Here is a 25421-nt window from a genome sequence, read left to right as displayed (position 1 = left end):
TGCAGAGTTCCAAAGAATAGCAAGGAAAGATAAGACAGCCTTCCTCAGTGATCAATGCAAAGAAGTAGAGGAAACAATAGAATGGTTTCCCGATCTAGAGATCTCTTCAAGAAAATTAGAAATACCAAGGAAACATTTCATGCAAAGATGGGCACAATGAAGGACAGAAATGGTATGGACCTAATAGAGGCAGAAGATATTAAAAAGAGGTGGAAACAATACACAGAAGAACTATACAAAAAAGATCTTCATGACCCAGATAACCACAATGGTGTGATCACTCAGCTAGAGTCAGACATCCTGGGATGCAAAGTCAAGTGGGCCTTAGGAATTATCACTACAAACAAAGCTAGTGTAAGTGATGGAATTCCAGTTGAACTAGTTCAAATCCTAAAAGATGATTCTGTGAAAGTGCTGCACTCAATATGCCAGCAAATTTGGAAAACTCAGCAGTGGCCACAGGACTGGAAAAGGTCAGTTTTCATTCCAATCCCAAAGAAAGGCAATACCAAAGAATGTTCAAACTACTGCACAGTTGCACTCATCTCACGTGCTAGTAAAGTAATGCTCAAAATTCTCCAAGTGAGGCTTCAACAGTACGTGAGCTGAGAACTTCCAGATGTTCAAACTGGTTTTAGAAAAGCCAGAGGAACCAGAGATCAAATTGCCAATATCCATTGGATCATCGAAAAAAACAAGAGAGTTCCAGAAAAACTTCTGCTTTATTGACTATGCCAAAACCTTTGACTGTGTGGATCACAACAAACTGTGGAAAATCCTTGAATAGACAGGAATACCAGACCACCTTACCTGCCTCCTGAGAAATCTGTATACAGGTCAAGAAGCACCATTTAGAACTGGACATGGAACAATGGACTGGTTCTAAATAGGAAAAGGAGTACACCAAGGTTGTAGATTGTCACCCTGCTTATTTAACTTCCATGCAGAGTACATCATGGGAAATGCCGGGCTGGATGCACCACAAGCTGGAATCAAGATTGCCGGGAAAAATATCAATAACCTTAGATATGCAGATGATACCACACTTATGGCAGAAAGCAAAGAAGAACTAAAGAGCCTCTTGATGCAAGTGAAAGAGGAGAGTGAAAAAGTTGGCTTAAAGCTCAACATTCAGAAAATGAAGATCATGGCATCTGGTCCCATCACTTCATGGCAAATAGATGGGGAAACAATGGAAACAGTGAGAAACTATCTTTTTGGGCCCCAAAATCACTGCAGATGGTGACTGCAGCCATGAAATTAATAGATGCTTGCTCCTTTAAAGGAAAGCTATGGCCAACCTAGACAGCATATTGAAAAAGCAGAGACATTACTTTGCTGACAAAGGTCCGTCTAGTCAGAGCTATGCTTTTTCCAGTGGTTGTGTATGGATGTGAGAGTTGGACTATAAAGAAAGCTGAGTGCAGAAGAATTGATGCTTTTGAACTGTGGTGTTGGAGAGGACTCTTGGGATTCCCTTGGACTGCAAGGAGATCCAATCGGTCAATCCTGGAGGAAATCAGTCCTGGGTGTTCATTGGAAGGGCTGATGATGAAGCTGAAGCTCCACTACTTTGGCCACCTGATGTGAAGAACTGACTCATTAGAAAAAACCCTGATGCTGGGAAGGATTGAGGGCCTGAGGAGAATGGGGCAGCCTAGGATGAGATGCTTGGATGGCATCACCAACTCAATGGACATGAGTTAGAGTAGGCTCTGGGAGTTGGTGATAGACAGGGAAGCCTGACATGCTACAGTCCATGGGGTCGCAAAGAGTCAGACACGACTGAGTGACTGAATTGAACTACTCTCTTGTATTGTAGCCATTCTAATGGGAGTGTAGTAATATCTCATTGTCGTTTTAATTTGCACTTTCCTGGTGACTAATGGATTTGAACACCTTTTTATACATTTATTAGCCATTTGTGTATCTTCCCTTATGAAGTGCCTATTTAACGCTTTTGCCTATTTGCCTACTGTATTTTCTTGACTTTCCTTATTGATTTGTAGGGTTCTTTATATATTCTTTGTTATATGTTGGGTAAATGTATTGTGCATATCTTTTTCCTCTCTGTGGCTTGCCATTTTATTCATTTAGTGGTGTCTTTCAGTGAATAAAATTTCTTAATTTTAGTGTAGTATAAATTATCATTCTTTTAGTATTTTAGTAATTTTCATGTCTTATTTAAACAATCATGCCTACCCCAGTGGCCGTGAATATATTCCACTAAGTTCTAACGCTTATTGTTCTACCTATCACATTTAGATCTGTAATCCATATGAAATTATTTTTCTGTATAGTATAAAATAGTATTTCCCTGGTGGCTCAGAGGGTAAAGCACTGCCTGCAGTGTGGGAGACCTGGGTTCGATCCCTGGGTCGGGAAGATCCCCTGGGGAAGGAAATGGCAACCCACTCCAGTATTCTTGCCTAGAGAATCCCTTGGATGGAGGAGTCTGGTAGGCTACAGTTCATGGGGTCGCAAAGAGTCGAACAAGGCTGAACGACTTCACTTCACTTCATAGTATAAAATATACAAGACTCATTGTTTTTCTCATTGTGACTACCCAGTTGACCCACCATTATTGTTGGCTAGCCCATCCTTTTCTCACTGTCAAAATGGCAGTTTTCTTAAATCAGATCACAATATACCCCTGTTCAGAATCCTTCAGTGGCTTAGAACTAAATACACACCTCTCGCGTGGCTCCTTGCTGGCATCTGCTTCCTTCTGGGCTTCCATCCCTGTTGTTTTTTTCTCGCTGTCCTGGCGGACATGCTGGCCTCCTCGCTGTTCCTCAGGCTGCCAAGTTCATTGCGGTCTCAGGCCCTTACAGGTGGAGTCCTGCCTAGAGTGCTCTTTCTTCGTGTCTTAGCCTGAATCATTCCTCATTTCACTCAAGTCTCTGCTCAAATGGGGATATTCTTTCCTTAAACAGAACCACTCACCACTCCGTATAACATTAAGAATGGGAAAAAGGTATAAGCTTCTGTTATAAGTACAAGAGATGTAATGTATAACATTAATTAGCACTGCTGTATGCTATATATGAAAATGGCTGAGAGAGTAAATCCTAAGAGTTCTTATCACAAGGGAAAAATGTTTTTTCTATTTATTTAATAAGAATTATGAGATGATAGATGTTCGCTAAATCTATTGCGGTAATCATTTTATGATGTATATCTCATAACTGGAAGAAAAAAGAATAAATAATATATAAAAGTCCTCTGAATATGTATGATATTACTGATGAACTATCTCCTACTCTATTGCAGTTCCAAGAAATTGTGTTTTATTTCCTTTTGTAGCTCTTGTTTGTAGCATAATACCTTAGAACTTGATTCCTAAATATAACACATATGATAATTCATGGTTTTCCCTGTTTTGTCACATTAGCCCCAAATAATTTGAACCTTGTATTTAATAATTTGATGAATTGTGATGGAACATCAGCTTTTGTACTTTAAGGAAAAAAAGAGGATAGTATGTAGCTTATAAACTCACTTTAACTATTTTACAGTGCATAGACCAAGTTCAAATGAATTTTATCTATGGCTGAAGAATTTAGAAGCTTTTCAGAGCTTCAGAGACTTTATTTTCTCTTCCAACAGTAATACTAATTGTGTTTCAAGGTATTTTTTCCTAAACATTCTATAATATAAGCTTAAAGATTTTCACTGACCTGGTTTCTCTCACTGGGGCTGTTTTCGGGCTACAGGCATATATAATGGGCTTCCCTGGTGGCTCAGTTGGTAAAGAATCTGCCTGCAATATGGGAGACCTGGGTTCAATCCCTGAGTTGGGAAGATTCCCCTGGAGAAGGGAATGGCTACCCACTGCAGTATTCTGGCCTGGAGAATTCCATGGATTTTATAGTCCATGGGGTCTCAAAGAGTCGGACACGACTGAGCAACTTTCACTTCACTTCACTTCAGTGCATATATAACATTTGGTTTTGTGGCAAGAGTTAGATCTATCTTTCATTTGTTTACTTCTTGATCAAAGGCATTTATTTCCACTATTGATTCCATTTGTTTTCCTTTTCTTAAAGCCTTAAGGTAATGTCTGAAACACATGATTCTTTTATTAATTGTAGGATGTCATAACAGAGCACAAAGTGTGTTTTAAGCTTACCTTATCTAGCTATAAAAGACATTACTGGTCATAGTTAACAAAACTGGAAAACATTTGGTCGGTTAAAGTACTGTCACTGATAAATTTTCTGAAGATGATTGGAGTGTTATTGATATGTAGAAGAATAGCTTTATTCTTAGAAATATGCACTTAAGTATTTAGGAATAAAGGTGCCATGGTGATGGATTTACTTACCCCAAAATGGCTTTGGAAAAAAAATTGTGTGTGTGTGCGCGCGTGCGTGCGCATGTGTGTGCACATGCATGCTTGTGTACAGAAAGAGAGTGAGTGCACAAGCAAATTATAAACCAAATAGGGCAAAATAGTAACAACAGGTGGATCTGGTAAAAAGTACATTAATGTTCATTATACTATTAATATAACTGTTCTGCAACTGTGAAATTATCTCCACATGAACAGTTGAAAAAAATCATCCCCTCCAGCCCTCTCAGGAGAAGCATGCAGTGCTTATGACACAGAGATTAAGTTACTTTCTCAGTCACCCTGAGAGAGACAGAACTGACCCCCAGTCCTGTGTCTCTGTTGTACTGAGCTGCCTTCTTTTAGTAAATAGTCATTGAGTTCTAACCAAATACAGGGGCCACTAATCCTGCTGTGTGGCTACATAGGACACAGCCACGCTTGCATATTAGTGATGTGGCTTTGGGTTTCTTTTCAAAATATTTTTGCCATTACCTGATCTGTCGTGCCTCCTCCAGCCTTCTGTTACCTGGACGTCTTGTTATTAGATACCCCTCCCATTGTAATGAGACATGCCTATGTTTGCATTTTAACACACAATGGTTTTGTTCTTCTATTTCTTAATAGTTACCGGTTCTTGGGATACATTTCTCATGCTATGGAGTTTCAGGCCACAAGCTAGAGCTTTCAGATACGTGGGTCACAAGGACGTTGTCACCAGCGTGCAGTTTTCTCCATTTGGAAACTTACTGGCATCAGCTTCACGAGACAGGACCATTAGACTCTGGATCCCTGATAAGTAAGAGAACACCTGCTCTGCTGTGGGTTTAGAAATGTAAAAGATAACTGGGATTGAGCTGTGCATTGTGCCCCTCTTGGATTGCCTAACCCCCCAAATACCTGTACATCTTTAATCTAAGTCACAAACGAGGCATACTGCCGTGGTAAAATTATTTCATACCATTTTTTCCTCATCTTGAACTCATAATTGTGTCTTCTATTTGAAAACTATTTCTAACCATGGAAATATGCTTAATAATGTCTTAAGTGTTTTTGTGGGAGAGGTGGTTAGGGAGGGTGATGGTTATCAATCCCTTTATAAATCTCATGTAAGCTTTAGATCATCTCCTCAGAGGGATACACATCGGACTGCCTAACTAAGATTTTACAGTTTATGGTGACTCAGATGATAAAGAATCTGTCTGCAGTACAGGAGACCCGGGTTTGATCCCTGGGTCGGTAAGATCCCCTGGAGAAGGGAATGGCAACACCTCCAGTATTCTTGCCTGGAAAATTCCATGGACAGAGGAGCCTGGTGGGCTGCAGTCCACAGGGTTGTAAAGAGTCTGACATGACAGAGCGATTAACACTTTCACTTTCAACCTACTACCTTTTCAAACCCTAGCTGATAGTCCATCTATTTTAAGCAGTTATTGAGCCTTGACTATTTTAAAAGTTTTTAAACTCTTAATTATATAGATTTCAAACATCTATGAAAATAGAGTAGATAGCATGACAGCTCCCCACCATAACCATCCACCAGATTCAGTAGTTCTTCAATGTTCTGTCAGTCTTGTTTCATCTGTCCACCCTCTTTTTTTCTGGAATATGTACATATCAGATCACTTCTTTTCAGATAATAAGAAATGTTTTCCTTCACTCTGTCAGGGCGGGATTTGATCTGTGGTTCGTGCCTGAATGGGCTCAGGCACTCCCAAGTAAATGAAAGTTCCTGAAGCATTCCCCTGCCAGTGGGCACTTTTTTCCCTGCCACCGCCCAAAGGAAACTCCAAACTGAGAAATCTGAACATTATCTCAAGGCTGCAAACACTACTGAGAAATGACATGTTGACGTGTTCTGACACTACAGATAGCAGTGTAAGAGGGAATTGTAAGGAAGAGAGACTGGCTCAGGGTCTAAAAGGGAAAGCATTTTTAAAAGCCTTGACTTTGAGAATTTAGGACTAGTGGTTTGCTGTTTTCAGCACAGCCTCCGTCTCCCATTGCTATTTTGGGGAAAGCTCAGTGAGTAAACCACTGGGTAGGTGAGCTAAAAGCACATGGAATCATTAATTTTCACTGCCTAATCTAAGCACCACAATTAGGCTTGTGTAGATGTGTCTAGTTCCTCTTCCTAAATCATATCTCAGCAGGCCAGGGCAGCAGTGGATCATGGCAATGAGAAGGAAACTGATGAGCCAGTTATCTGTTGCTGCATAACAGTCCCCAAACTTAGTAGCTTAAGACAGTAACTATAATTTCTCCCAGTTTTAGGGGCTGTCTGGACGATTTATCCCACTGCCCCATTAATGTGGGCTGTTACGCAGCTTCATTACACTGGCAGCTGGGCTGGCAGGTCCAGTGCCTCCCTCAGATGCTGGTGGCCTTGGTGTTGGCTATTGGCTGGGCACCTTTGTCCTGCACATGCCCTTTCTGTGGCAGCATCAAAGGACTTCCTTACAGCATGGAAGCTGCAGGACAATCTAGGATAATCGAAGCCGAAGCTGCTAGACTTCTTAAAGGCTGGGCCTGGAACCTGCACAGTGTGCCTTCTGCCACATCCTGTTGGTCAAAGTCAGTCACAACAGTAGCCTGACTACTCGCGATTCGAAGGAGGAGGAATTGGTGGATTCTGCCACCGGTGGGGAAGGGCGGTGTGTGTGCTTGGGGGAGAGAGGAGCTGTGGGCCGCCAGGTGAGCAGACCAACACCACAGCTGGTGATCGGAAGGCTGAGAAAGAAGAGCAGGAGCAAGCTGGGAGGCAGGTCTGGCTGCCGTTGGTCACGGTGGGCAGTCAAGAGAATTCTGGCAGAAAGGACAGGTACCTGTGTGGGAGGTGGAAAGACTCTGTTAAGGTAGGTGAGGACCTAGAAACCAGCTAAGCGCCAGCACAACAAACACCAGGCACTCTTATCTCGGGTTCTTACATACGTCCTGTTGGGACCGGATCTGGATCCATCAGTTGGGCCTGCCTATTGCCAAGAGGAGGAGCTGTTAGAAAGAAGGCAGACAGGATAGACTTCTTGAAGTGTGGAGGGCCCAATAAAGATCGAGGCAGATTTTGATGATACCGACTATCCTTGGCTTCCTGGTCACATTAGATGCCAAGTCTTTGCTTTGTTTACAATAGGCTTTATACTGAAAATCAGCCCATGCTGTCCTCCTGACTTCTGCTCATAGAACATTCCCTTGAAACCTCACTGGACTAGTCCCTGAATGCTCCCTCCTATATTATTTTAATTATCCGTGGTGAAATACCACAAATCAGGTGATGGAGATTTATGGCCCAGTCGCCTCTGCCTTCTACAGACCACTGGAAGGGAAAGCCAGGAGGTATCTAAGAACCATTAAGTATAGACTCTTCCCAGCAGAATTCGACAAAGCATATTGAGCTCTTTTTACATGCCTGACATTGTGCTAGATGCTGGTCTTTTAGAGATAAGTAAGTCATGATTCCTGTCCTCAGAAAAATCACTGCCTAATAGAGAAGCAGGTCTATTTTATAACAAAAATTACTGTATAATATGATAAGCAAAATAGACACAGCAGATAGGGAACAAGTAAGCCTATCTGGGTTGGTGAAAGGAGGGGAAAGAGGAAGCAATCAGGCTAAGAAAGCAGCAAGAACAAAGCCAGAGGCGTGTTTGAGGCGATGTGGCCGTCTTAAAGGTACAAAGGTCAGTGCAGTGGCAGGAGGTCTTGCCAAAGAGCTTTGGCATTGTACTTTTTCTTGGAGAGCAGCCTATGATACATTTACACTGGGATTTACATGCTTAGAATCACACATTTAGCAAGTCTATAAACACAGTATGTAGGTGACTGGAGGGGGATAAAAGATTAGAGCGGGGAGACCAGTTAAGAGGCTTTTGCAGTAAACTAGGTGAAGGATACAGAGGGTGTGTATATCTACCTTAATACGAGCACAGCTGGGATGCAAAGAAGAGAAGGGATTCAGAAGACATTTAGGAGGGATGGCGATCTCGCGGTCACTAAATAGGTCTGCTGACCCCTCGGATCCTGGGAAAGAGGAGGAGCTGGGTGTAACTTCTAGGCTGCTTCTGCCACTTCTGCTGCCTAATCTTTTTAACACACTTGTGTCTGTTTTTCCCATATGACATCACCTGTATAAATGTGACTTTCTGAATGGAAAAAATTGCTAAGTCTAAATGTGGTATAAAGTGAAAGTACCTTGGGAAAGTGGAAATGCTAGCACAAAGTAGCATTTCCCGAATGTCACCATTTAACTCCAGTTCCATCTACCAGCCTGCCCCGAATTATTTCAGTAGTTTTCCTGCTACTTCTCCTTAAATGCCACACATTATTTCCATCGTCTTTTTTTTTTTTTTCCCTATTCTCTTTTCCGCACCCTAGCCAAGAAAAAGAAAGAAGGTATCTGAAATTTCAAGGTGTTGAGACCCGAAGTATGTTATTATCATTTATCTTTTGTTTTGCTCATAAATGTAAGATTGGGCTCAGAGAAGAGCAAGGTCTTACGTACACCCCAGGGGTCTCAGTTCCCATTGCTGATGGGTCAAAACAGGAGAGTCAAGTCACCCAGGGACATTCTTTGTCAAGGTAAATGACACGGAGGACATTTCCTCCTTCCCAACCCAGACTGCCAGCCCACACAACTTCCATGTGAAAGTTTGAAAACACTACCTTAGAGCTCCTTATTTAATGAATCTTAGCTTTGCTAGGTTGCAGTTTATTTAAACTGTATATTGCGGTCTCTAGAGGAACAACAGAAACTTAAAATACATGGTAGAGATTTGTTCAAAATATTATTTCCTAGCTTCCCGTTAAAACAAAACCAGCAAATGAATTTCCAGGTCGTGACCATCGGGGTCTCTCTCTTGTTAAGTAGCAGCTGTGACTTCAGTGAACAAAACCAGCTTAAACAGTTCTGATGCAGAGTACAGTACAAAACAGCCTTTCCACACTTTTTGTCAGTTTTTACGAGTTAAACTACTGTATACGTTTCAAAGTCTGTATACTGATGAGATCTTGATTATAATTAAATCACGTTATAAATATTAAACTATTTATTTCCAGGAGAGGGAAATCCTCTGAATTTAAAGCTCACACAGCTCCAGTTCGAAGTGTGGACTTTTCAGCCGATGGCCAGTTTCTTGCCACAGCTTCTGAAGACAAATCTATCAAAGTATGGAACATGTATCGCCAGCGCTTCTTATATTCCTTGTACCGACACACACACTGGGTTCGCTGTGCCAAGTAAGTACAGAATTTCACCCTAAGTTTTCTATATTTTTTTTTCCTGCCATCATCTGTATTTTACCCCCAAATCCCAGAAAAAGGGATTGAGGGCAAATTCATTCATTTGTTTATTTATTCATTCATCAAATGTTTATTGTATGCCAGGAATAATAATAAACAAAATGGTCAAAAACTGCTGCTCTCATGAAGCTTATATTCTGGGGAGGGGAGACAGAATAAGCAAATAGGAAACTCGATGGGTCAGATGGTGGTAAGTGCTATGGAGAAAAACAGAGCTGCTGGTTTAAACTGGGTGTTCAGTGACTGCTCCCAGAGAGGGTGACCTGAGGGCAGGGAGTGAGGATTGAAGATGTTTGGGAAAGGAATGTTCCACATAGAAGAAACAAGAATGAAAGCCCTCTGGTGGAGCTGAGTGGCCATGTGAGGAAGAGCAAGAAGGCAGGGGGGTGTGGGAGAGTGGAGGAATAGCCCTGATGGACAGGCTGAGTAGATGAGCCATTGGAGCCTGTTCATCGCTCTGACTTACAGTTTAATGGGATCTCCCTGACCACCATGTGGAGAGTAGACCATCAAAAGTCAGGACAGAGCTGGGAAGTATGGGCTATTGCACTTGTTCTCATCCTGGTTTGGTCCACGGTGGTGGCTGTGGAGATTTTGAGGCGTGGTTGGATAGCCGCAGGGGTAGTCGGTTAAATCCACAGATGCAGAACTGTGAATATGGAGGAACCTTGGATTCCTAGGGTAAACTAAATTCCACATGGATTTTTCACTGTGCAGAGGGTTGGTGCCCCTAACCACCATGTTGTTCAAGGGTCTACTGTAGTTAAGTTACAACCAAAAGTACTTGCTGTTTTATTGGATGGGATGAAAAAGAGAGGAACCAAGAATGACTCCATAACCTTTTGCAACAGTCTATTGGGACAAGTGCTATTGTAAGTGTTATTAGCATCTGCTAACAGCCAGGGAGCCCTCTATTCCTAAGACGTACTGTTACAATACTTAAAATATATATCTCCTTTCCTTATCGAAATTGGCCTGGGAAGGAAGCACTTTTGTTTTAAATTCCTTATTTAAAGTGTGATCTGAGCTCTTTTTTGTTGATTGATCTGTTCTACTGGCATGACTTTGCATTTAGAGGGCTGGCATGAGATGGTCCAAGTCTTATTTGAACCTGTACTGCTGAGGGACACCATGCTCAAAATACTTATTTGAGAACAATGCTGATTCTTTCAGAGGAGAGTGGAGCTGTGACAGGAAGACAGAAATTGCTGTCTAATTACAAGGTGTAGTTTCAGGATAAAACCATACCTGGAATTATTAGTAAGGGAAGGGGAGGAGAGGAAGAGGGAGACAGAGACATGAGCCTTAAAACATTTCCTTTCACTCTTTTTTTAAAAGGCACTTTCCATAGGAAGTGATAGTGAAGCAGAGTTTGGAAAAGCGGGAGTGGTCCTTGCATACAGTCATGTGCACTCATAATATCTGTTGTATCTCCAGCCCCAACACTGCCTTCATTTTCAGCATCATTATCCTTTATGGAGACTTACAATAAACTGCCATCATTTTTTGGGGCTTTGTTCATTTTCTCAAACTTATGTTCTCTTTGTGCTTCAATTTGCATTGTTTCTATTGGCCTATTTTCAAGTTCAGTGGTATTTTTTCCTTGTCATGTCCAATGTACTATAAGCTTATCCATTTCTCTGAGATTTTCCATTTGTTTTCTCATTATGCTCATCGTTTCCTTTAAATTCTTGAACATAATTTATAATAGTTCTAAAGTCCTTGTCTGTTAATTCCAATATTTATGTCATATCCGAGTCAAAATTTTTGCTTGTTTATATTTAAAAAATTTTTTACTGTATGCTGAAACATGGCTAAATGTTTGAGAGTATGAGTTACTCTATCATCTTCTAAAAAGTGTTGAGTTTTGTTTTGGTAAGCTGTTACCTTTTTGCTAGCCTAGCTAGATTGTGTTGGATTTAGACTTTTCAGGGTGGATCTAGAGTGACCTTTACTCTTGGACTTCAGTACTAGTGGCCTTTCTAGGGCCTCCACTGAATGCCTGGAGTGTTCAGCCAGATCTGTTCAGAACTTGGACATGCCTCGGTACTGTGTAACCTCAGGAATCTTTGTTTGCCTCACAGTCTCTGTTGTTCTCTTCCAATCCTTCTTGTCCTGAGCCCTGTCAGGTTTGTATTTGATCAAAGACTCAAGACTCGGGCAGATTTGGAGGTATTTCTGCTCTTCACGGGTCCTCTTAATCAATTCTGCCCTCAAAATTCCAGCCCTTCAGCAGTTCTGAATTCTAATTGCTGTTTGTCTGCCCAGTGAGACTGCAGCTGTTTCCCTGGGCTCTGCGTCCTTAAATCATGTCTGAAAAATACTCCCAGGTAGAAACTTGGGATGCAGTTGGTGCTTACCTCATTTGTTTTCTATCTCTCAAGTTTCACAACTCTGTTCTGTCTCTCATCCAGTGCCTAAAAACAATCGCTTCATATATTTTGCTGAGTTGTATGATTTTTTATAGTAAGGGAGTAAGTCTGATAATCATTACTACCCTTATTCAGAATGGGAAGCTTTGCCAAAGGAATTTAGTGGAAACTTAAAAGCCAATTTCAAGATTCGTATGTATGAATTAAATGTCCAAAAATAACCAAGAAAAGAATGACCAGAAAAAATCAAAAGAAGCTTGTGTAACTGGCTCCTAGAACACAGTATAAACCTGTAGAAATTAAAATAAGACAATCATGGTACCAGATTAGGAAAATGGGTCATAGAAAGTTCAGGTGCAGATCCGCATATGTTTTCTGAAAAAGATGGTATTTCCAATCAGTGGTGAAGTAGATGAATAGCTGTTAAAATATTAAGATAATATTAAGTAGTTATTTAATATATTAAAATAATTGTATGTAGTTCAGATAATTAGATTTCTATTTGGAAAAATTTAAAGTTAGATCTGTATTACACACCACACATTTACAAAAATTACAGATGAATTAAACTGCTTAACATTAGAAATAGTCTAAGTGATACTGCTTTTCCTTTCAATGCATTGACAGTATATTTAAATGAATGTAGAGGGTCAACAGCAGAGAAGGCAATGGCACCCCACTCCAGTACTCTTGCCTGGAAAATCCCATGGACAGAGGAGCCTGGTAGGCTGCAGTCCATGGGGTCGTGAAGAGTCGGACACAACTGAGCAACTTCACTTTCACTTTTCACTTTCATGCATTGGAGAAGGAAATGGCAACCCACTCCAGTGTTCTTGCCTGGAGAATCCCAGGGACAGGGGAGCCTGGTGGGCTGCCATCTATGGGGTCGCACAGATTCAGACACGACTGAAGCGACTTAGCAGCAGCAGCAGAGGGTCAACAGAGCAATTATTTCTCCCTTAAGTATTTGAATTTTAAGTGTGTCGTGGACTTAAGTAATTAAAATTTGATGTCTTGTTTCTGGGCCCAGTACTTACTATGAATTTGTCCCTGGAGCCCAGACTCACTCCACGTGGCACAGAGGTGGTGCCCATTAGTGTAAGAACAGAAGAATAGCTGTGTTTTCTAGGCTAACTATTGTTTCAGTCATACATCTTGATTCACAGAAATTTTTTTTTAAGATATGTTATCTCTTGGGAAATATATTCATGCTATAAAAATAGAAATTAGTATAGTCTTTTTAGAGATTCATTTATAAGATATATCAGGAGTTCTTGTTACAGTGAATTCACAACTGGAAATCTATCCTAAATAGATTTATTCAAATTCTTATTCAAAGAAAAAAAATCCGTATTTAAAGATACTGCTTTCAGTGTAATTTATAATGATGAGAATTTGGAAATAATCAAGTTCTCCAAGTAGAGAAAGCTGGTTAAATAAGCTTAAATGATTATGTAGCTATTAAAAGAAGATATGTAAGTAGTGACTTGAAAATATGTTTGTGTTTGGGGTAAAAGGGGCAATATTCAGAACTCGTGATTATAATATAAAAGATCTATACATGAACAAAAGATAAAGTACCTGCATAGACACAATATTAAATGATTTTGTTTGAGTGATGGTGCTATGGGCTGTTTTTACTTACTATATTTCCCAGCTTTTTTAAACATGCAATTCGTCTTTAGTGAGTAATGTGGAAAACGTGTATTGTTTGAAATATCTACATATGCAGATGAGAAATACTTATTTTTAGTGGCAGAAGAATTTTTCTAAAAGTTCAATATTTAAAAAGAATGTGTGCTGTGGGGTAACTTGTGTTTTTTTATGGTATCCTCAGTCAAAAATAAGTAGAGGCCAACGAAATAACTTTTCCAACATTGTTTCTCTAGCATTAATTTTCACGGGGAAAATCTGACCTTAATTTTCAGTTTTTGGTTGTGTTAACAAGTGATCTTTGGTCCTCTGAATTGCAAAGACTTGTCTGTATTTGGGTAAACTATATATAGTATAAAATTTACCATTTAACCAATTTTTAAGTGTATAGTTCAGAGGCATTAAGTACATTCATGTTGTGCAACTAGTTACAAAAGTTTTACACATCAGCTTTCACTGACTCCGTGTGTGTGTGTGCTCAGTTGCTCAGTCGTGTCATTGACCATAATATGAAGTTAGTCCCAATCCCGTTGAAAAGTTTTTAATGCTCTACCTATTTACTGAAGGGCATACTCAGTACTAGGGGCTTCCCTTGTGGCTCAGCTGGTAAAGAATCTGCCTGCAATGCAGGAGACCTGGGTTCGATCCCTGGTTTGGGAAGATCCCCTGGAGAAGGAAAAGGCTACCCACTCTGAGTATTCTGGCCTGGAGAATTCCATGGACTGTATAGTCCATGGGGTCGCAAAGAATCAGACACGACTGAGCAACTTCCCTTTCACATTTCCCTTGCATGCCCTGGAGAAGGAAATGGCAACCCACTCCAGTATTCTTGCCTGGAGAATCCCAGGGATGGCGGAGCCTGGGGGGCTGCTGTCTGTGGGGTCGCACAGAGTCGGACACGACTGAAGCGACTTAGCAGCAGCAGCAGGGAAGCAAATGGAATAACTGGCTGTGTGACTATGAAGTACTCTAAGACACACTGGGGAGCAAACCTACTAGGGGAGGATCCTGAGCAGAGACTTGAAGGATTTAAATTTATTTAAATCCTCTTAAGTATTTAAAGGGCTTCCTTGGTGGCTCAGATGGTAAAGAATCCACCTGCAATGCAAGAGACCTGGGTTCGATCCCTGGGTTGGGAAGATCCCCTGGAGAAGGAAACGGCTACCCACTCTAGTATTCTGGCCTGGAGAATTCTGTGGACTGTATAGTCCATGGGTTCACAAACAGTCAGTATTTGAAACAAGATAAAGAGTAGGGAACAGTGTTTGAAGCAAAGGCAACAGCATATGAGGGAACACCTGAGATAAGAACAGAGAGAAGAGGGGTGTGGTGCCAGGAAATGTAAGGTGATGATGAAGAGACAGGAGGGCAGATCCTGGAGGCAGTTTTTCCCTTGAAAAATGTGAAACCACCAAAGGGTTTTAATCAAAAAAAAAAAAAAAGATTTACAGATCGTTCTTGATTGTGGAGAATGGAACGTCAGCAGGGCCTGTTAGTATCTGAAGGGGCAGGGTCTGGTGATGGGCTGGATTGTGACGGTGAGTGGAGGACATAGGAATCACGCTTGACTCCTAGGTTTCTGGCTTGAGAAATCATTTACTGAGAAAAGAAACACTGGAGTTTGGGGAGGAAGATGAGTTCAGATTGGGACAAGTTCACAGCCAGAGTGCCTGTTGGATATCCAAGAGGAAGCGCTTACTAGGCAGTTCTCCTTAAGGGTGGAAATCCCAGGAGAGGAGTCTGGACGTGTAGATGGTAAAGGATCCAACAATAATTAACATGTTTCACAGTATACCTAAATCTTTTTACATCTCTTTCATCTGCTTTTTGTCTCTCAGCAGTTATAGGAATGAATTCTATTACTGTGATCAACAGATGGTTTCTCTTCTAATGCTGACCAACACTTAAAAAAACATAAATGTTTTGCTTATTGCCTTGAACTCCACCTTCAGTATGTAAACCCCAGCTCCCATCAAAGCAAACTTTGAGGCTGTCAATTTTTTTTTTTTTTTAATGAGTCTATGAAAGTTTTCCAAGAGTCAGACCTGACTTAGCAAGTAAACCACCACATGAAAGTTTTAGGCTTGAATGCAGTTCAGACTCTCTCATTATCCAGACAGAAAACAGTGGCTCGGGTGGCTAGGAGCTTCATAAGGTTACATAGCTGGGCAGCTGCAGAAATGGCCTTAAAACTCAGGACTCTGTACTGACTGGGCAGACTTATTTTCACTGCTTTTTACTGCTTTCCCCTCCTATTGAATAGCTGCTGGCTTCAGAGTACCACTTACTAATGATTTGTTTCTTAAGTGACATGGAACAATGCCTACTTTGGTCTCACAACCCTGAGGGCCAGAAATGTAAGTTTGGTTTTTGAGAATATATTTCTTTCTATGTTTTCTTCATTCTTTCCTTCTCTTCTCTATTTCCTTTCTATTCTCCCTTGTTTTAAATTCTTTTTTTCTAACCCCTCATGCAGTTGGAGCCTTGGGTGTGGCTGATACTGGATGCTTAGTAAATCTCCTTCAGCCTGTGAAGTCCAGGTTGGTCCTCAGGGACCATAACTAATTCCTAAATGTTGCTTGTCTAACTCTCAAATTAAACTATTTCCTTCTCCTGCATGGAGGGCTGATAGTTGAGTCACAAGCTCTCATCTCAGAAGGCTCAGCCCATCTTCCATGCAGCTAAGTGTCTGGCAGGCGTGGAGATTGTGTGCCCTTGTTTTTTTTCCCCTCAGCTTTATTAAGATATAATGACATATAACCTTGTGTAAGGGTAAGGTGTACAATGTGGTGATTTGATACATGTATGTATATAGTGGTTTTTTATAGAATATTTAGTCTAATGATAAGAATTATCCAAATGAGAATTTTGATTTCTTATGAATGCACTTTAAAACTTCTCAGGGTTAACGGATCTGTTTGGCTCACTAATGAAGAAATAACTCAGTCACTGTGCTTATGGACTACAGTTTTACATATAGTTTTAGGAACTTCATAGATTCAAAGTTAAAGAACTCCTGTTATATAACTTGGGCTACTCTCAAGGACATGTGAACCAGTTTTTCTAGAAAAAAGCTCGAGAATTTCCTCCTTTTCTCCAAAGTACATTTTAAGGGATTGAATAAGAAGTAGTTAACTTCTCAAATGCCTTACAGACAGTTCACATCTGCTGATGCATTAGTCACCACTGACTAATATCCATCTTGGTGACACACTTGCTGGAACTTTTAAAAGGTGGTTGGGTGGTACTGAATTAGTTAAAAATTTGTTAATGTCTTGGTAGAAATTTTATATCCTCCTAATATTCTTAAAAGTAATAACCCTGTTAGGTATTATTTGAACCCTCACAAAAAAAAAAAAAAAGGACTGTCATTTTGTGATCAAAGTCAGGGCAAAGAGTAGCCTCTTTTATTGGTGCTAAACTATTTCTGATGTATCTAATTAAAAATAAGGGAGGAGAAGGCCAAATCGCCATTGTCACTTTCAACCCTTCCAAAGACAAAAAAGCTTCCCAGGTGGCACTAGTGATAAAGAATCCGCCTCCCAATGCAGATGATGCAAGAGATGCAGGTTCGATCCTTAGGTTGGGAAGATGCCCTGGAAAAGGAAATGGCACCCCATTCCAGTATTCTTGCCTGGAAAATTCCACAGGCAGAGGAGCCTGGTGGGCTGTAGTCCATGGGGCTGCAAAGAATTGGACATGGCTGAGGGATAGCATACACACGAGAGACAAAATGAAGCTACCGAGAGTATATGCAGGGGTTGTAATACAGTGTCCAGAGCAGGTTCCTGAGCCCCACCTCAGCCCTGCCAAGGTGGAGATAGAAGCATCCGCTCTGCACCGGCTCCTTTCATCCCAGCCAGCTCCTCCATTCGCCACTTATCTGAAGTTCACATTCTCTTCATTTCTCTATCGCTGAGAAAATTTCTCCCAGGCTGTAATTTCCGGCTGCTGGGGATGAATTTCTGGCTAGTCAAGATAACATTCTTTTCCTTATTCACAGGTTTGTTCTGGGGAGCTTCTAGTGACTAATGGGCACCTTTTTGTTAAAAACGTTTTTCTTCAGTTCAGTTCAGTCGCTCATTCATGTCCGACTTTTTGCGACCCCATGAATCGCAGCACGCCAGGCCTCCCTGTCCATCACCAACTCCCTGAGTACACCCAAACCCATGTCCATCGAGTCGGTGATGCCATCCAGCCATCTCATCCTCTGTTGTCCCCTTCTCCTCTTGTCCCCAATCCTTCCCAGCATCAGGGTCTTTTCCAATGAGTCAACTCTTCGCATGAGGTGGCCAAAGTATTGGAGTTTCAGCTTCAACATCAGTCCTTCCAATGAACACCCAGGATTGATCTCCTTTAGTATGGACTGGTTGGATCTCCTGCAGTCCAAGGGACTCTCAAGAGTCTTCTCCAACACCACAGTTTTTCTTACCATTATCTAAAATTATATTATTTGTGTGCCTTTCCTCCCACCTAGAATGAAAGCCTCCTGAAAGCAGGGGTCTTATTGGTCTCATTCACCACAATATTCTTATAACCCAGGTCAGTGCCCAGTGCCTGGTTCCTGCAGGTGTTCAGTAAATATTTGAATGAGTCAATGAATGAATATCTTTCCCACAAACTCCTCAAGGGCACTGATGGGGCATGGCAGCAGACACATAGATTTTTATTAAAAGATAGTTTGGTGGTCAGCCTGTCAAGCAGAACCCAGGCACTTAGCCTCCTAAGAGCATGGCCTTGTGGTTTGCTTCCACTTTAGAACTTTCTGTGGTTACAAAGAAGCCACACAGAACTTCCTGTGCTCTACTTTGGCCAGTAAGAGAAACTTTCCTTTCTGCCAGAGTTTTCAACAGAGTGGCTGAGCGGTTTGGCTCTGGAGCCAGACTTCTAGTTCAAATCTTCCTGGCTGTGTGACTGGCAGTTCCTGTTCCTTTGCGTGCCCTGGTTTATTCATCTGTAAATTGAGGCCAGCAGTAGCACTTGTTTGGTAGGGTTATTTTGAGAAGTAAATGAGTTGTTATAAGTAAAGTGTTGAGAACCATTCTAGGACATAGATGCTCAGTTAATATTGGCAGGATAAATGAGGATGGTGGTAGTGGTGGCGGTGGTTGTATTTGGCCAATAATGTCAGTGTGAGTTTGTACTTTGTACTTTGCTTTCACCTAATCCTTCCATTTTATTACATTTTTCATCATTGCTTTCTTAAAATGTAAGAACTGAGTTATCTCTTAGAAATAAAATTTAAAATATTCACATTAAGTAATTTTTTAAAGAGATAGCATATTAAGAAACACACTTTGATTTCTTGCATTAATTATTTATAATTTTATGCAAAGGTTATTTTCATGGGGATACTGAATAGGTTTTTCTTCTCCAGAATCTATACAAAATAAGTTTCATCTCTTTGGAGCATTTCTATAATACTGTCATTCATACTTGAATCTTCCTCACATATTTTCTATAGGAAAAGATTAATACGTTATTATAAAATCAAGCTGAACTGCCCAGTGTGGAAGATATTTCCTTGCAAGTTTATTTCTTTGAATTTTTAAGGACTATTTCACATAGAATTTAATTATGCATCTCTGTCCTTTTTAAAATATGGTGAATTCATAAATTCTAGATTGAAAGTTTCTGTTAGGAAGAATTATTTTTAGGCCAGCCTTAAGAATAGGAGTTGGGAGGAGGGGATGATGAGAGAACGAAAAGAAAAGCTTTCAATTATAATCCACACCCTTACTTAGTTGATGACTTTTATAGTAATCTGGGCCAAGAGGGAAACTACAAATGAAATTGAAACATAATTGGTCTATGACCTAAATCTGTCTTTTTGGGGTTTTGTTATTGCTAAAGTATTATAGCAAAATTAGTATTCATAGTTTCCTAATAGTTTTCACTTTCTTTTTGATCTTCTGCTCTTCTGTCTCCATTCTAAAAAGGCACTTAAGGCAGAAAAGCAACCTTGGAAAGGATCTTAAAGGGAGAGAGAGTATAAAAGCAGTAAACAAGATGTCTGAGAGTTTTCTCATTTGTTTTTCAATGAGGTGTATGGATAGTAGGTGTGTCCATGAAGGAACTTCAGTTTTGTATAAATGAGTTGTCCTATTTTCAGTCTATTGAAGCTCTCTGGCCTCCCCTCATCCAGGAAGTTACAGGCTTGGGGAATCTGTTCTCCTGTTGACGATAAAGAAAGTTAGTCACTCAGTCGTGTCCGACATTTTGTGACCCCATGGACACATTTTGTAGCCCACCAGGCTCTTCTGTACATAGAATTCTCTAGGCAAGAATACTGGAGTCGGTTGTTATTTCCTTCTCCAGGGGGTCTTCCCAACCCAGGGACTGAACCCAGGTCTCTCACATTGCAGGCAGATTCTTTACCGACTGAGCCACCAGTGAAGCCCTTATTGATGATAGCATTAAATTTTAATTCTTAAGATACCAGTCCTTTTCTTACAAAGAACTTCACTGCAGGGTTGTTAAGATGAGTAATAGAGACTCTCTTGGGTCATATGGATAATATCAGAAAATGACAGAAATAGAGAATACTTTAAAAAAAAAAAGCATAAGATATTTGGCTTGAAAGCAGTGCAGACCTAGAACAGATACCATAAAAGTAAATTATTTAAATAAAAGAATAAAAGGTTAAGAGGAACTTGGTTAGTCTATATAGTATATTGTGATCTTTTTTAATGGTTTATTAATGTCATTCATTGTGTTATTTTCAGTTGGAAAGATGTTGGTAGCAGAACATGATTCTGCTGCATGCTGTGGTATCATTTAATACATACAGCCTGACTTGTGTGTCATGGTAGAGTTGATTGTGATTGTCAGGAGCCTTCCACAAGAATGATCTTTCTTATGCTTTCCAGGTTTTCACCTGATGGCAGACTAATTGTATCATGCAGTGAGGATAAAACTATTAAAATCTGGGATACCACAAATAAGCAGTGTGTTAACAACTTCTCAGATTTCGTAGGGTAAGTCCATTTCTTTTTTTGCATTTATATGGGTTAGTTTGCTAAGGAGACATTTAATTATTACAATTCAAATAAAGAAATTAAAGAGAAATCGAAATATTAGACCATCTTATTCCTTCCTCCCAGGTTTGCAAATTTTGTGGCTTTTAACCCTAATGGTACATGCATAGCTTCAGCAGGTTCTGACCATACTGTGAAAATCTGGGATATAAGAGTGAACAAGTTACTCCAGCATTATCAAGGTAATGATTTCCGTAACAGAATTGAATTGTACAATGGGATTCTCCTACACTGGCAGAGACTATTCTTCTCAGTGTGGCTTGGCCCTCTTACTGAGTGTGATGGACTGACTAGAGAAAAGTTAGCCACCATCAGCAGCATGGTCCAAGGAGCTGGGGTAGGTGCCAGCCTGCAGAGGGAGGTGGATGGACCTTAAAAATGATGCCAGAGCTATAAAAAAAAAAAAAGGAAAAAGAAAAGAAAAAAAGTTACTATAAGATTTTCAGACTTTGGTTATCTGCTTTGTATAAGAATCCAGGATAAAAGTTTACTCAAAAGGAGATACGTGAGCACAAATAGGTGTTATAACTGGCAGAAAACAACATGCTACTGTGCCTGTCTATTGAAGTTAAAAGAGAAATGAATTAATTTCTTAATGTGTATTAGATTTATATTAAATCCAAATTTCCATTCCTTAATAAACATAATGTAGCAGACACTGTGCTAAATTCTCACATCAGCTCTCAGAGGTATTACTATTACCTCCACTTTAAAGACAAGGAAATTGAGGCTGAAAGAGCCTATGTAAGTTGCTAAAATATTGCTCGGACTGATATAGGTCTCTCTGTTTACAAAGTATGTTTTTACAAAGTACAGTGATTAACAAACTTTTGATCACTGTGTTATACTGCCTCCTGTTGGAAAGATGGTGTCCAGAAATGAATTCTCAAACTGGCAAGGCTGCCCTTCTCCAGAGACATCTCCATGCTTTTCGCCCCTTGTCCCAAGCAACTAATTGGTTATTAAATTTAGTTTAAGGCTAGGATGTATACCTTACGTGAACTGGTGGTAAACAATGGTTGTTTATATTGGTAATATATCCGAAGATTTTATAGTTACGTAGTTAATAAGATCATCTTTCCATGACAGATTCTCATTTGTAAAGTTTTTCTGTCTCATGAACTAGAAACTTAAGCTGTTTGATGCCACGCTACTTATTGGTTTTAGTGAGCTATGTAGAGTTTTGGTGCAATGGAGACATTACCTCTAATTGATTCTTGCTTTCAACCTAATGTTGCTAGTAGGGTAAAGGGGCATCTAGGGGCATCTTTAGAATTAAGAATTATTTTCTAAACTTTTTGCTTTTATTTTCTACAAATCAGTTCACAGCGGTGGAGTTAATTGTGTGTCATTCCATCCTTCGGGTAACTATCTCATCACTGCTTCTTCAGATGGTACGCTGAAGATCCTGGACCTCTTGGAAGGAAGGCTTATATATACACTTCAAGGACATACGGTGTGAACCCTAACATATTTGCTTTAGCTTTGATCCACTTTATTATATGGCTGTATTACTTTTCCAGGTGTACTACACATTGCTGCTTTTTTTTTTTTTTTTTGGCTTCCAAGGCTGTGTTTTCATCCTCTGGAAGCAACTCTTCAAAATATTATTTATTGTAGCTCTTGTCAAAATCACTGTGTATCTTTCACTGGCCAGTAACGTAATCCTCCACTGCAGTCTTCCTCAGTATGTAGTGTGGATCTGACTGGTTAAATGGTGACAGATGAATGTTTTTCTGACTTCTGCTCTTTCCACTCACATGCCAGCTCTGACCCTCTCAGCCTCCACACCCTCTCGCTCTCTCCTTCCACTAAACTGATGGGTGAGTTTACAAGAAGGAGAAATTTGACAAGTCGAGCCTAATGCCTTCAGCTCTTAGGAGACTGTGCTCATGGTTTTCTTCTGGTATTTCTTGTGGGGAGGCCTGCCCTTGTCCAGTCTTGCCTGTGATGGGGTACTCAAGTCTGACTCATTCTGGGTTTCAGTTCTAGAAAGCCCGTTTGCCCACAGATGAAAACATGTTCTCTCTTTACAAGCCGTCATCAGTAAGAATGATAATATTTCTTTGTCTTATTTTTTAATTAGTTTAGGAACCCAGTGGGGAAGTGGGGTGCTGTTTATTGAGCCTGTTCACTCACACATGCACGCACATACTGATGTATAATATATTAAAGAAAAACTTTTTTAAGTGTAAAAACTATCCTTCCTTTCTGGGTAAATGTTCAAACTTCTCTAAATTTTTTAGAATACATCACCCCCCCCCTTTTTTAATAAGATGTACTAGGTACTTCCTTTTAACCAAGTATAAGCTATTTATATCCAGAAATAGAATTGGCTTTGTGGTCTAGGGGAGAAGTTTTCTTTTTCTGCCTTCATGTAGCCTGCCGGACTTCCTGCTTGCTTTATCATTTGTTTCACAGCTGTGTTAGAGGGAAGCAGAAATAGACAATTAACCAGCTCAGATATATGTGTACCCATGGATTTGGGCTGGATGAACAACCAATAAAAGTGGCCATGGTTTAAAATATCCATGGAAGAAGGACTGAGTACTGGAAAAAAAAGATAAATAAAATAATTTAGGAGAAAAGCACTATACATGAAGATGGAATTTTTCAGTCTGGAGGTGTTTATGAGGTGTTAATAACCTGAGACCGTGTGCTGGTCTATGTGAAAGATATAAGAGGCTTTTCCCCATAAATTTTCTTGTATAGATTCATTTCAGTTCAATCGCTTAGTTGTGTCTGGCTCTTTGCGACCCCATGGACCACAACACCCCAGACTTCCTTGTCCATCACCAACTCCTGGAGCTTACTCAAACTCATGTCCATTGAGTTGGTGATGCCATCCAACCATCTCATCCTCTGTCATCCCCTTCTCCTCCCGCCTCCAATCTTTCCCAGCATCAGGATCTTTTCCAATGAGTCAGTTCTTCACATCAGGTGGCCAAAGGATTGGAGTTTCAGCTTCAGCATCAGTCCTTCCAATGAATATTCAGGGTTGATTTCCTTTAGGATGGACTGGTTGGATCTCCTTGCAGTCCAAGGGACTCTCAAGAGTCTTCTCCAACACCACAGTTCAAAAGCATCAATTCTTCAGTGCTGAGCTTTCTTTATAGTCCAGCTCTCACATCCTTACATGAGTACTGGAAAAGCCAAAGCTTTGAGTAGACAGACCTTTGTTGGCAAAGTAATGTTTCTGCTTTTTAATATGCTGCCTAGGTTGGTCATAGCTTTTCTTCCAAGGAGCAAGCATCTTTTAATTTCATGGCTGCAATCACCATCTGCAGTGATTTTGGAGCCCCCCCAAAATAAAGTCTCTCACTGTTTTCATTGTATAGATTACCGACTTATTAAAAAAACAAACAGTATAGTAGCATTTTTGAGATGAGAAATGAGTCCTCTGACTAAAAACTGACCCAGAGGTCATGTTGTGACTGCTGGGAGTCGTCCAGTGCCGCAGCCATTGCTCACGCTCACTTTCCTGTTACCTCTCACCCTGATAACTGCGGTAACTTCCTAAGTGGCTTCCAACTGTTCTTCAAACTCCAGCTCATCATTCTCACAGTTGTGGTATCAGTTTTCATCAGTCACAGCTCTTCTCCTATCTGTGTCCTGCTCTCAGAACTTTTAAGTGGCTCACTGTTGCCCACATGAAGAACTCGGTGAAGCATGTTGGGGTTCAGGAAATGACTTTTCTTCATATAGCCTCATTCCCATCACCTACACGGTTATCATTCAGCTTCTGTTAGTGATTTGTTGAATAAGATTCCAAAGCCAGAAAGTCTTAACAGAAGAAATTCTTACTCACTGACCTATGCACAAACTTCTTTAAAAGGAAGAAAAGTGTATTTTCTCATTTTTATTAGTATCTCTTTTTCAGTTAGTATTGTTTATAGATATCTTCAGATAATTGAGTTGATGCTTTGATTCTCTCTGCCTGCCTTGGTTGCTAGCAGCTGAATATGTCCTCAGACTTATTGCATAAATAGTCTGCACAAATTAGGATGAAAAATTAATACTCACAGCCTTCTTGGCCACGGAAACACGTTATCAAATGCTTTTTTTCCTTTTATCTCCCTTTATCTCTTAGGGGCCTGTCTTCACTGTTTCATTTTCAAAAGGTGGAGAGCTGTTTGCATCAGGAGGTGCAGATGCACAGGTTTGTAAAGCTCTCTGCTCCCTGTTTGATTTGATTAGGGAAATGGACAACCAGCTAGTTTGTCTATGTTCAGATGATTATGAATGAGTTTATGTTTTAGTTAGTGCCAGGGAATCTGCTATCTTATAGCTGAAATGGTACCAGTTCTGATCATTTGTGGAACTCAAATAGCAGTTATTTTCTTTTGCTTATCTTTATACTTACTTCTACATAAAACTAACACTGAGTGCCTAATATTGGTGTGGGCCTTTTCACTTGAATTGTTGCCTAATCTATTGTCTGTGTGTTTTATTTTTCAAATGTTGATTAAACTTCTTGAGTATGGTACATTTAAATTGTCACATGTCTGTATTTATTTGAAATCACCAAAAGTCATTCAGAGCCACATTCATTGAATAAGGTGGACAGGAAAGCCAAAACCATGATTTTAAATTGGACATAAAGAAAATTCAGAATATGAAATCTCTCCCTAACACCCTTTTAAAAAGTATTGCGATATAATGTTGTAGGAATATATATCTAGCCTTCCTAACTATTTTGAGAGCCTATTCTATATGTTCATTTTTTAAAAA

At 40.2% G+C, this 25421-nt stretch overlaps 1 protein-coding gene across 49 annotated transcripts in view; it reads left to right on the top strand.

Moving 5' to 3' along the window:
- POC1B (POC1 centriolar protein B) overlaps window positions 1-25421 on the top strand; it is a 168040-nt gene that overhangs the window by 22192 nt on the left and 120427 nt on the right. For 37 of the 49 annotated variants that reach the window (XR_014083103.1, XR_014083099.1, XR_014083102.1 and 34 more), the window contains 6 exons: window positions 4961-5132; window positions 9386-9565; window positions 20523-20630; window positions 20757-20872; window positions 22013-22146; window positions 24781-24849. Coding sequence is in view for 30 of the 49 variants with exons in the window: in XM_081594115.1 (XP_081450241.1) it covers window positions 4961-5132; window positions 9386-9565; window positions 20523-20630; window positions 20757-20872; window positions 22013-22146; window positions 24781-24849 (779 nt within the window). In the remaining 19 variants the exon portion in view is untranslated. The remainder of the gene's footprint in view (window positions 1-4960; window positions 5133-9385; window positions 9566-20522; window positions 20631-20756; window positions 20873-22012; window positions 22147-24780; window positions 24850-25421) is intronic. The other 12 variants (XM_081594107.1, XM_081594103.1, XM_081594127.1 and 9 more) reach the window with 3 other exon arrangements.

Source organism: Giraffa tippelskirchi, chromosome 4 (assembly GCF_054371585.1).
Source record: "Giraffa tippelskirchi isolate mGirTip1 chromosome 4, T2T-mGirTip1v1.2.pri, whole genome shotgun sequence".
NCBI lineage: Eukaryota > Metazoa > Chordata > Mammalia > Artiodactyla > Giraffidae > Giraffa > Giraffa tippelskirchi.
Note: the sequence above shows the minus strand (reverse complement) of the source record. Positions and strands in the feature narration are given on the sequence as shown.